A 12,815-nucleotide genomic window follows, 5' to 3' on the forward strand; every position below is an offset into this window, starting at 1 on the left:
CTAACGAATGAGATGCGAGAAAATGGCCAGGATAAGACATTCCATGCCACTTTGTAGGAAGGAGGAAACTCTAGTGAACTCATCGAAGAGATCATTAAGCGGACGGTCTATGAGAGCTCGGAAAAGGAAGTAGCGATTATCAGGCACCAGCCCTAAAAACCGGTGACCCAGGTATGCTTAGGGAGCCCGCCCTTGAGTGCGGTCATACAAGTCGGCTTCGAGCCTGAGTTGACCACAGTGTGAAGCAGCGAGATGCTCTCACTCAATGAAAAACCACACTCAGAGATGTCCAGAACATGATTCCGTTCTGTGTCCTTGGCAAGAGTCCCTGGAGAGTTGGGGTATGTACAGAAAAGGAGCGTTCACAAGGAAGAGGGAACTCCTGTTTACTGAGCAAGCAACTTGCCGCGTGCTGGGCGTTGTGCTAAGTGTGGGCTCTATGTGTGTTTTAATACTTCATACCGTGCAGGGATTGCTAATATACCGATTTAAGTGAGGAAGGATAGGGTTATGTCAGCGGAGTGGTTGGGCTGAGGTCAGTAGCTGGGGAGTGGAAAAGCTATGACTTGAACAGAGATGTTTCTCACCCACCATCCTCTGCGCAAGCCTGGCGGAGCGGTAAAGTGATGGACATGGGCCCGCACAAGGACTCTTGAAAGAGGAGGTAGTGAAGTCATTTTAACAACAAGGGGAAGAAACAGAAACATGGCGGTGGCTTCCAAATATTCAGAAGGTTGCCCTTTGGAAGGAGGGTTAGCCTTGTTCTCCAAAGCCCCCGATGGGTGGAAGTAAGGCGGTGGTGTGGAGGTAGTAAGACCACTTACCGTTCGCTAACCACTTGCTGCTAGAAGCTCCCCTTGCTGTGTGCATTCCTCCTCCAAACCCCGGGGGGTGAGGTGCAGCCCTCTGATCATCTCCATCGCGCTGGCAAAGAACCGCAGGGAGATAATGACCAGGATCTCCCACTAGTCAGTGGCTGAGCCCGGGCCTGAGATCCGGGTCTGGCCCACACCAGCATTTTCAGCCATTTCCCTTTGCTGCATTCCTGTTGGTAGATTTCTAATCAGCATAAGGGAAAATGCCCAAGTAACGAGAAGTTCCCAAAAAGGGAGCCCTCTATCAGGGAGCCGCCCTTCACCGTGACAAATCCTGAGGGGCAGGGACGCTGGGTTGGATCCAGGCCTGATGACCATGCAAGGTGTCTTTGTGAAATTCTATTTTTATCCTGTGCTCTTGAGATGTAACAAGTTTACTTTAGATTAATAGTCGAGGAAAGGGGGTGTTGGTGGGTCTGGTGGTTCTTTATCGCTCTGCCAACCTGAATTCTGCAATAAGCTCCAAATCCAGTTTCTCTGAGATACCGTTTCTAGTTCAGTCATTTATGATAAGTTCATGGATAGAACAATCCGTAGGATAGTTTACTGCTATAGCTTTGAAGAGTAACAGTTCCATTGGCAGGTGAAAATCATTATTCTATGCATATTTGAAAATAAAAACAAGAAATTTGAAGGGGGAACAGAACCTTACAAAACCCTGTAATCATTATTACAGTATAATGAACTATTCTGGTATCTCACCTCTGACAATTATACTGAAAGTTGAGAAAATTGAGATACTTTTTGGAAGCAGGATCAAAACCATACCAGACTTCAGGATAAAGAAGGGGGAGAAAATCTTTTCCTTAATCTCTGGAGCACTCGTGTTGGTCTCCTCCCTGCCCTCATTCCCAGCACACACAATCACAGTTCTTAAGACAACCAGGGTATGAAGAAATAAGGGTTCTTGGAATATGTTTCTAGATCTGGAGTTTTGGACCTGCGGCCTTAATTTGTTGGTTTATTCATTTGTTGGTGAATGAGGTCATATGGAAAAACTTTGCGGCTTGACTGTGTTGGTGGATACTCTTCTAAGCTCTGACTAGCTGACATTTTAGCTAGGTTAGCTAGAGGTTCTTTTTCTTTGTTTCTTTTTTTTTTTTTTTTTTGGTTATTTATCTTTAATAATGACACGTTACGTTTCTGAACTCAGACCTAGCAGCACCGTCTCCAGAGAGCCCCAGTCCCCAGGGACTGTATCCACACACGGCTGTCCTCATGTTTGCTGGAAGGCTGCTTTGTCCATCAGGGGAAGGTTAACTTCCCCTGCTGCCGTTCCTGGCCGCCTTCCTGGTCTCCGTGTCCTGTTGGCATGCTGCTCTGCCTTCATTTCTGCCCTATCAGTTTTCATTCTAGTTCTCAGTCCTTAGGGCATTGCGTAGTACTTAAAAACTCAAAAGTGGAGGGAGTTTTATGTATGATTCAACTGAACTAACTGACCTTACTTCCTTGGTCCGGGGCGGGGGCGGGGGGGCGGGAGAAATGAAAAACCAGATGGACCACATCATGGGTCGGGTGCTCACTAATGACAGCACGATGCCTCGCTCCCCCTCAGCTGGTATTAGGAACCTTCTTTGTGCCCATTACCATGTTGGCACTGAAGACACCAGGATGTGGTCCTTTTTCCTTCAAGGAGCTCTAGCATAAACACTGTACTTATAAGGCAGGTGCTGTGGGAACGGGGAACCCCAGGGGGTTGGGGCAGGAAAGCATCTCTGACCCGAGTCTTCAAGGACACAGGCTGTCACGGCGGTGGCAACGGCAGGTAGACGTGTGTGACTAGTTCTGAAGGACTCTGTAGGTCAGGACTCTGGGAAGAGACGAAAGCAGGAAGGTAGCCATGCTGAGGAGTTTGGACTGGATTTCGAGGGCAGTAGGAAGCCTTTGAGAGGTTTTTAGAGGGAAATAACGAGATGTAGTTTGTGTTTTTAAAAATACCACTTTGCTAGCGAGGTAGAGAATGGGTTGGCCATAGGGGAGCTAGGAAGCAGAGAGAGATGCTAGACAGGTTGCAGAAATCCAGGTGAAAAAAGAAGGATCTGTGAACTAGGGCAGTACCATGGAGAAGAAGCAAATACATTTCCAAGCCATGTTGAGGAGATGGGCTGCAAAGAACGGGGTCGTGAGCAACCGATGGAAAACAAGGGAGGAAGTCATGGATGTGGCTCAGGCTTCTGGCTTGAGCGGGTCCAGGGCCCCTTGTTCAGATGGGGCTTGGGAGAAGGAAGGTCTCGTTTGCTTGGAGAATTACAAGGATGCTGATTAATTCAATGGGGGGGGGCACGATAAATTTGAGAAGCTTCAGAGACGTTCAGCGGAGGACATCTAGAAAGATTGCCGTGGGGGAGGGCTGGGCCTCAGGCAGGGGGTGCCGAGGTACAGCAGTCCCTTCCATGTCCCTTCCCTCTCTCAGAAGCCGCATTAAACAAACCCACCTCTCATCTGCGTCACTCACAGTTGGTGGACACGTGAGACGTACTGATGTGACTTCGACCCCAGTGAGCAGAGGAATGGGGTCCCCGAGGTGACCTTGGATTTCTTGCCAGGATTGTTCTTCTCTGTGTCGACCTTCCTTCCGAATGTCCCTCCCAGGCTCCTTGGGGTCCTTGGCGAGAATCTCAGTAACAAGGCTATTGAGAGAGCGTACTGGTAAGAAGTACAAAGGCACTTTACTCATTATTGCATCTTTCCGATAACCTGGCCGGGTGTTGCTATTAATCGTCTCGTTTGACAGGTGTCGCAGTCAGTGGCAAAGTTAAGGATTTGACTCTAATTCCCATTCTCTTTCTGCAAAGTACATGGCACTGACTAACAGGAAAACAGATCGGCCCGTTAAATCCTCGGACGCAAGTCACCGGGGTTTATTACTGAGGAAGAGATGTTTTAGGGCAGTGATGTGGCCCAGAGGTGTTTCTCCGGAGCCACCCTCTCCTTGGCTCGCCCCAAACCGGCCCCACGGATGCGCCCCCAGTTCTTCCCTCCTTTGCCCCATGCTGACCACACTCGGGCCTGGCCGACCCCGGGGCACCCCCATCCTAGGCCCCCCTTCAGACTCTGCCACTGGGGCCCTGCTTACAACATTCCCCCTTTCCACAGCCTTCCCTCCGCCTCCTCTCTTGCCCCCAGCAGCCAGAAAAGAGCAGCAGGAAGTGAGTCCTCTGCTCAGAAGCCTCCAGTGGTTTTTCTTCTCACCTGGAGTCCACACCCTGACCTTCCAGGGCCCCCGTGTGCTGGCCTCTGGCCGCTTCCGTGACCCTGTCACCGAGCACACGCCCTCCACTTAAGCCACCCTGACCTCAGGCCGTTCCTTGGACGCTTCCTGCACCTTCTGAATGCCACAGGGCTTTCACGGAGCGGTTCCCACTTCCTGCCGTGGTGTCGCCCAGGTGGTTCTGTGGGAGGTTCCCTCTCGCTCAGGCCTCTGCCTCTCCGTGGGACCTTCCCTCTGGCCACGCTGGCCAAAGCAGCCGCCACCGCCACGCTCTGCCCCTCGTTCGGCCTCTGTCCTCAGAGTCCTCGTACTGTTTGTTTATGGGGATCACCTGCATGTGAGCTCTGTGGGTTTCGGGCCTTTATCTGTCCTGCTGCTGCTGGGATAGCGCCCGGCCCACAGCGTGCTTGCGGGGGACTGGGGGAGCCACGGAATGAGCACCTGGAGGCCGTGGGCCTGCCGGAGAGGGACAGGAAGCGAAGTCACTACGGCGGAGGGACTCATAATGGAACAGAGTATCTTCATCTCCCCCAGCGTGGCCGGCATTGCTGGCTCCCTGACTCTCCTCATTTGGAGAGAACCATGAACAGGTATCCGGAAACTTGCCCACATTTCCACGAGTAGGATGCGGATTTATTGCCCTGATAAGGATGGCAACGGTTTGTTTTTTTTTTGTTTGTTTGTTTTTTTCCCCTTCTAACACACAAGTTACCAGCACAGATTTGCTGCCTAGTAATAGCGTGGGGTCCATGTCCTACCCATGCCCCCACTTCTGAATCTGGAGCTCACTCCGGGGAGTGTCTGGAGCCTGTTGAAAGTGCCACCTGCTTTCACAGGAAGAAGCGAGCTCTCTCTTCAGCGTGCCCTTAAACGGAGGTTTCCTTGTTGGAGATTTGAACCTAATGCCCTCTTCGGTGCATTTTTCTGTTGCTCTTCCTATAGGATCTTCTACGTCTCTCATGATTCCCAAGACCTGAAGATCTTCAGCTATATCGCCCGAGATGGTGCCAGCAATATCTTCAGGTGTAACGTCTTTAAATCCAAGAAGAAGGTAAATGGGCAGTCTTCGGTCATTTTTTATTTTCCTCTGACAGACCCAGAGTAACTCCCCTCCCCAACGTTGACCCATCCCCTGTTGTTGGAGAGGCAAGATTCGAGGTGGTTCTCTGCGTGCACGACATGGGGGAGCCTTCCGATTAGTCTGTCAGTGCCCCTGTGTAATGAAGTTCCCCTTCAGTTCCATCCCCACTTTGTACTCTGTGACACGTGGACAACTGGAGAGATCTCGACCATCGGATGAGGGCTCTGGAACGGGACAGGTGGATCACACCAGGAGTGATGCCCACCTTGGTGTGTGGTAGGTGAGAAGCACGGCCGTTGACTTAAGTGACCTTTCATCATAATTTTGTATATCGATCAGGGGTCTACAAATCATGACACGTGGAGTCTAGTGTGTAGACTCTGTGTGCGAGGCGGGTTGTCCTGGGTGGTTATTTTGGGGTCGTAACCTTGATGCTTGAGTAAATGCAATGTTGGCAGTTTGGTAGATGCTTTTTCTATCATTTCTCCAGGAATTTAACACAAAACTGAGGTTAGAAACCTGGGGTCTAGCCCCCGCCCCACTAGAGCCCTGAGAAATATTATGTGGGTCACTATCCCCAGTGGGTCTCAGCTTCCTTGTCTATAAAACAAAGAGGAGAGTCAAAAGCAGAGTTTCCTAAAATGGCTCCTGGAAAATATTTACCATCCAAAATGTTCCGTGTTAAAACTCTCCTCCTTGAATTTGCCAGGAAAGTCCTGAAGTGCGAGAAACCCCTTTAGCTCTGTTTAACCCAGCATTCCGCAAAACTGTTTCAGCCACGGGATCATGTTTTTGCCTTGTAATCTGTGTAATATCCTAGGAACTATTTTTCTGCAGAAGAGATTTCGGGAAACACTTTATTTATGCCTTTGAGATTCCTTACGCATCTGCTGTTCTGTCCATAAACCGCCGAGCATGGCTTTCTGTGAGGACGACTTCCAGATCCCTTCCTGTGGACCCCTGCTTTGACGCCGTATGACATCGTATACTGTAGAGCATCTTTAATAGATTTGTAGGGACCTTGTCACGTGGGCCTAATAAGAATAATACATGACAGGGTCATAATCAGTGAATCTTATGTATCCAGTCCCCCCACCGTGGCCCCACAACGAGAATTCTGCTTTGCTGATTTAGCTTCTTCCTCTGAGGAGATTGGTGCCCTTGGCCACCTTTTCCCAGGCTTTTTAACGCAAATCATGGAATTTGGATGGAAGGAGCTGGAACCGGAAAGGTGGAAGGAAAATGCACAAGTTGGCAGACTTCTAGATGGTAATACAGTTGGAGCGAAATGTGTAAGTGGGGCTAGGTCGAGCCGCATACTGAAGACCTGATAGGAAGAGGAGGAGGGAGGGGGAGAGAGATAAGCCAGAGGGGCAGTGGATGAGCACAGGGGGCTTGGGAGGGTGAAAGGCTCTTCTATAGCTTTGAGGTACAGGGGATCTGGGAAATGCAAAGCGTTCCTGACAATTAAGAATCGGATCATCTGTAATGTGCTTTGACAGGTGCGACTAAAGACTCCAATCCCCTTTTAATTCATTTTGAGTGCCCAGCTGTCCACCTGACTTCAGTTTTGTCCAGAGACTGGACCACGTGGGCCTTGGGATTTATTAGAGCTACACATGGCACATTATAATTTACCAAGTACTTTAATATTTAATCTTGCTTGATCATTTTAAAACCCCTGTGAAGAAGTTAAGACAGGTAATTTTCACCCCCGATTTCTCAGATGACTAAATTGAAGCTCAGAGAGATGAAATGACTTGCTCACAGTCCCATGAAGAGGCACTGGCCAGAGTCAGGGAGCCGGGCAGAATTTTGAGCAGGAAAACCTAGGTAAAGGGTATCATTCATTCTATTTGCTTTGCCGTCAGATCTAGCAGATTCAAACACAGTGGGGCCGTCCCATCCTTCTGCCAAAACCTGAGTCGGAGAGCAATGCCCACTGGGACTTGGACCTTAAAGCAAAGCACAGAATTGAGTTCTTATTACCCAGTAACAAAGGAGTGGTCGCCCGGCTCCCTCCCAGTTCGGCTTTTCCCATGTCTCCTAGCTCTCGGGGCTCATTCGGATCTCTGGCTCTTCTATTTTCTGTGTCCCTTTTCCCCTCACCTCCTGAGGCTGTAACTCTCGGCGGAGTGGGTTCTCAGGCCCTTTGCTGGCCTGCAGCCAGGCAGCTGAAAGAATGGTGTCCAGACAGCCTGGGAGGCCTGCTGCTGCTGAACTGTGGGTGGAAGGGCCAGTGAGGAGAAGTGAGTGTGCAGGAAAGCCCGCAGATGGGGTGGGGGTGGGGGGCTGCCTGCTAAGTTTTGCATGCTTATCCCGGTGAGCCTCTGGGGATGGTGACTTACTGTTGTGTAAGCCACTTCTGGTCTGGGGAGGTAAGAGTTAGCTTGGGAAAGAGTTTTAATTAGCCAGTCATAGGAATACCTATGAAGTGGGGGGGGGGAGGGAAGAAGGGGTGTGGGGAGGGACTCCATGCACTGAGATGTGTCTTGCAGGGATGTTTTTGGAGCATTGGAGGTCAGTCGATCGGGAGATCTCCTGACTGGCAGCCAGCAGACCTGGCTGTTCTCCAGAGCCTTCGTGTTGATCATAGTGTGGAAAGACTTCCTATGAGCTCCTTGCCGTGTCAGGGCTTTGGGGTATTGCTGTTCAGACCACACCGTGGCCCGTGTGGGCACCCAGGGCCTGTTTCCCATGACGGGCTCCTTATGTTGCTGTCGCCCTTCCCTTCCCGTTCACCCTGGGGAGCAGAGCTGTCTCTTCTGTCGGTTGAGAATAGGGGTCAGGCGTCTCTGCTGTCCTGGTGGAGGGCCCCCGTCCTTGCTCTGGCACAACCGTGATTCTGGATCTGTGGATCCCCACGCAGGTCGCTCACGCATATAGCCAGCGTGGTTCTCCTCTTGGGCTCTTGTCAGGAGCTAGATAGCAAAAGATCATGGGAAGCTAACCTAGCACCTGCTAGTCATCTAGGACTCTGGGTTACTCAAGTTCTGGCTTCGTAGGAAGTCATCTGTTTTGGTTACCTGCTGTGTGCCTGCCAGTCTTCTAAACTCTGCATGTGAGTTATCTTATTTCTTTTGTGAGATAGGTACTCTTAACGCTCTTCATTTTCCAGATGGGAAAACAGAAGCTTGAGGGACATAAGTCATAATAAGTGGAACTTAACCCAAGGAGTCTGACTCTTAACCACTCCATTTTACTGTTTTCCACCAGGAAGTTGCATACAAGGAGTTGCCTTGTTCTCCCAAGACCTATTTGCGATGGGGTTCTCCTGCCCTTGTCATTTGGGGATGGAGAGCTCCTTAACTCTGTATGACCCAAGTCACTCTGACACAGATTTTCCTTCTGTTCCTCTCACTGTCTTTGTAGGATCTGTACTGACTCCGTTATATAGTTGGGGAAGGAAAGGGCCCAGGGAAGTAGGGTGCCATTGGTCACACCATGAGTCAACAGTGCTACTGATACTGGAACCGGGCCTCCTGCCGCCTCGTCCCAAGCTGTGGCCACTAACCTCTGTTGCATGAAACTCCTGGAAGGAACGTGAGCCTCTAGACTTGAGCTACTCCAGCCACCAAGTGCAATGAAAGGCATCTCAGGAATGCGGGTGGTTGTGTGAAAGGATCCGATCGTCAGGAATGAGTTCCGTGTGACTGGGAAGGCCTGCCCAGGACTGTTGGTGGGCGTGTGTCTGCGGAGGGGGTGTTCGTCCCCGCGTCGTTCAGACTTCTGTGAGAAAGGAAGGCTGGGAGTGGGTCTTTTCCTCGCCCAGGGCATCCGGTGGAGACGTTTCCTAATGACCACGGCATTCTGCTTCCCCTCCTCAGGCGGGATAGTGATAGTATTCATGTGCAAGGCCTCCGGCCTCTTGCGTGGTCCCTTGACCTCTCCTGTGGAGTGGATGTCGCCCTCCTGTCTTGTCCTCCCAGCCCCGGGAGAATGAGGCTGTCGGCCCTGATTAAGTGCGACTGTACTAAATAGCGCAGCAGTGCATGAAGTGTTGGTGATTAACAAGAGCCGCAGGAATCTCCCTGGTCTCTTCACGGGCAGCTCCTTGAAACCATTTTGCCTGCAATCACAGCTCAGTTGGTTTGGGTTAGGAGAAATTTCTTCCTCCTGTAATGCTGTCACCATCAGATGAGGGGCCACAGCTGAGAAGTCTCATGGTCCGTCCTTGAGTGCTTGCAATGGATTTTGAGCGATGATGACAGTCGTGGGCTAAACAATAAGTCACTTGCCCGGCCAAGTTTACAATGAAGGAGAGGGAGGTCTTACACTCAGGACAAGAGCCTGTTTTTTATGTCTTAAATGTTGGGGTGGTGGGATGGGGTTGGGAAGTCAAAATAGAGAAACCACAGGTCTCCGAACTCATCTGGTCCAAACCTCTCTGTTTATGGATGAGGAAATCGGCTCCTGGAAAGGTGAGTTAGCTTGCTCACAGTCACGTGGGTGGGTACTGCCAGTACCGAGGTTATAACCCAGCCTTCTTTCCTCTGTGGTCCTGTGGTTCGTGGACTAGCAGAGTACGAGGAAGAACCCAGCAGTCTACTGGAAATTTTAAGATCCCCTATGTCCTGTCGATGTTGAAAGTCCTGCTCACTTTGAAACTAAACTTTCCCTATAGTGAGCAATATTCTGGTGTCCCAGGCATTGCCTCAATCAAATTATAGATCAAGACCATTCCATAACCTGTTGGACAGAATCCCCACCCATCTCCCGTTTCAGAGCCTTCATACCTCGGATCTTCCTCTGTGTAGAATTCCAAATATATTCTCTTGCCTCAGCATTGTGAATTCTATACACTGCAGTCATTTGATAGATACAAGCTTAAATCTTTTACAACGGTTTAAAAAGGGAACAAAGCACATTAAAGAAACATGACCTTCAGTTCTATTTTTTTGTTGCTGAGACTGGTAGCTCAGGTCAAGGTAAGGGCACTGGACTTTATTGCTGTGATAGATGAGAAGAATTATAAACCCAGGAGCTGTACTGGAACGGACTTATTGGACTTCAAGTCCCCTGGAATTCAGAAGTACTCAGCAGACAGGTCTCCAGTGCGGGGTGCGGAGGCAGTAGATGAGAGTGGAGAAGACAGGGCTGTGGACTAAGGGGGAGGGTGCACCACGTTTCCCTCTTCTTCCTGTTGCCTTTGCCATCTTCATCTTCATGATGAACACCTGCTCATCCCTTTCCTTACTTACCTGAAGACTCCTTACGTCATCTCCAGGAATTGTGAAATACAGCTTTTTCCAGGACAGTGAAATGCGGAGCAGTGCCCAGGGTCATTCATTCCTTAAGTCAGCTGTGGAATCAGACGAATAGCTACCATTCTTCACGTGTATGTTGCATTCGGAAGATTCTCCATGTCTACAGGGCCAACTGACAATGGGGTCCCCTAACATGGGAACAGAAGATAAAATCATGACCGACTGTAGTTTTTCCCTGGATCAGCGAAGTACAGGCGCATCAACCTTTTGATTACTGTCTTCCTGAAGCTACCACTGCAGGCTCTTGTGTGCTTTTGAGCGGCCGCCCACTCTCACGGAGAACATGGCCTTAGTTCATGGTGGCCGCTGCAGTTCACCGGATACTGACACCCGTTAGGCGTTCGTTGGCACCTACAAGAGGACAGCAGTTGGTTGTGTCTTGACCCCTGTGCTGGACGGAGGGACGGCCTTGTGGGGGGGCGGGCCGTGAGAGGGAGGGAGGCTTTGTCAGCATGAATAAGTAGAATGGTCTAAAGAAGCATTTCTGTGTGTCGTGATGGTAAGTGGTACAAAGTTGTAAGACCACTTCCTTTCCAGGCCTGTTTCACAAAATTGCCTGTAATCGGCACTCTCCTGAGCTGCCGTGCTCCCCATCTGTGGCTGAGAGCCACTCCGAGAGGTTAGATATTCCTTCCCAGCTTTGAAAAACATCAAAGCGACCACAGCCAGCCTAATCTCGACAACTCAAAGCCCACAGATGCTTTGGGGCTGCTGATGGAAAGTGGCTTTTGGACAGGAAGATTTGATCCATGTGGCCGAGGACTTTCAGGGGGCTTTTGTGAGACTAAACTGGATTTGTCCAGAAACAGTGCAGTATAGGGATGCTTTGTAAAAATCTAGCAAATTCCAGAGAACGGCCAGGTTCTGGAACTGGAGAAGGCCGCCTTCCCAGCATGCCGCTTGTGTGTTCTGCTCTGTGCCTGGCTGCCTTGACATCTTTTCATCTCCCCTTTGATTTCCAAAGGCCCGTTTGTGATCATGAGGTGTGAGCAGCTCCTTGTGACCCATGGGGACCTATGGAAAGGGTTCTTTTGGGAAAGCTGCTTTTAGTGAGAGTCCTCCCTCGTGGACTTAGACATGGTATATGAACTATTAAGTCTTAGCACATGTGAGCCCTGCATTCCCCGGGCGGCAGGCAGAACCGGTTTTCTTGCTTGGAAGGCCAGAAGGCCTGGTCCCTGGGCGGCGCGGGCGCAGCCAGCAGGAACCAGCATGGCTGTGCAGATGGCACCAGTGGGGGGAGGGATAGGCCCTGCCTGGTGCGGGTTGGCCTTATATGGGAATCCGAGCCATCTTCAAGTCATTTCCCCCATCAGGGTCCTTACATGGAAGTCCACTAAAAGTAGACTTCCCACTGGTGAGGGGAGGCAAGCCTGAAAGGTCAGAGGGCACCTGAACTCACACAGCCATTTCTGAGAATTGGGAGCCATCTGGCGTCTTCCAGCTTCTAGAGTGCTGAGAAGAGAGGCCACGTGTTTCCAGTCCTCCTATAAAGCAGGTAGCAGGGTAGCTTGATTCCGTGTTCAAGTTCAGAGGGCTCCTCATGGAACATGCCTCTGTGCCCTTTTACTGCGAGTGGAAATACAACCTCCATTCAAGGGGAGTAAAGCACAAATTGAAAGGAAGCCACTTAGCAGCCAATGTGCAAATCTAGAACTCTAATCCGATAGTCTCCTCGTGGTGGCAACCATCACACAGGCACAGACCAAACATCATCGGGCCGGCAGCTTCTCCTGTGTTGCGCGCTGTGGGGAGAGAGGGTGGTTTAGCCTTTTATTTTTGATGCTCACATACGTAGTCAGAGGCAACTTTCTTAATATCTTTCTGTTGTTGATAAAGTAAGCCCAGCCATTCCTGTTTATTTTCTGTCTTCGTTGCCTTTTGGCACCAAAACCTGTCGGTGAGCACTCGGGGTATGCCGAGCACCGTGGGAGGCGCTCTCTCGCATGTTAGTCCTACAGGTACCCCTCCGGGTGGTGGAGGAGAGGTCACAGACCTCACTGAGTCGCCCCTTCAGGTGGCATCACAGGCAGGCATAGAATAGCTGTCAGGAAGGACAGGTAGGAAGGGGGGGCCCTGAGGCGAGGAGGTGGGGTGCCATTTCCAACACAGGGAAGGCGGGACCAGTGAACCTAATAAAGTCCGCATTTCCTGCCTCTTCAGGGAATCCGAGGTGAGGGTCAGCTGCTTATGAGAGTGAGTGTGCTAACGTGTGAACGTGAAGCGTGGAGAAGACTAAGCATCAAAACCAGGCCACTTCCTTCTGACCATTTTGGGCCTGTAAATAGTTGGTTGCAACTGGTGGGTATGTTCCGTACGCTTGTCCTTGATAAAGGTGGCAGAGATGTGAGCCACAGTCTGGGTTCTTCAGAGGTCGCTCC

At 50.6% G+C, this 12,815-nt stretch overlaps 1 protein-coding gene across 2 annotated transcripts in view; it reads left to right on the plus strand.

The window, feature by feature from the left end:
• Positions 1–12,815, plus strand: part of LOC114210452 (carboxyl-terminal PDZ ligand of neuronal nitric oxide synthase protein) — a 274,259-nt gene that overhangs the window by 226,913 nt on the left and 34,531 nt on the right. For both annotated transcript variants that reach the window (XM_088016860.1, XM_028104724.2), the window contains exon 5: positions 5,029–5,137. In XM_088016860.1, coding sequence (XP_087872986.1) covers positions 5,029–5,137 — 109 coding nt within the window. The remainder of the gene's footprint in view (positions 1–5,028; positions 5,138–12,815) is intronic.

This window comes from Eumetopias jubatus, unplaced genomic scaffold (genome assembly GCF_037043125.1).
Source record: "Eumetopias jubatus isolate StellerSeaLion01/CBP00866 unplaced genomic scaffold, mEumJub1_p1.0 scaffold_12, whole genome shotgun sequence".
Lineage (NCBI taxonomy): Eukaryota > Metazoa > Chordata > Mammalia > Carnivora > Otariidae > Eumetopias > Eumetopias jubatus.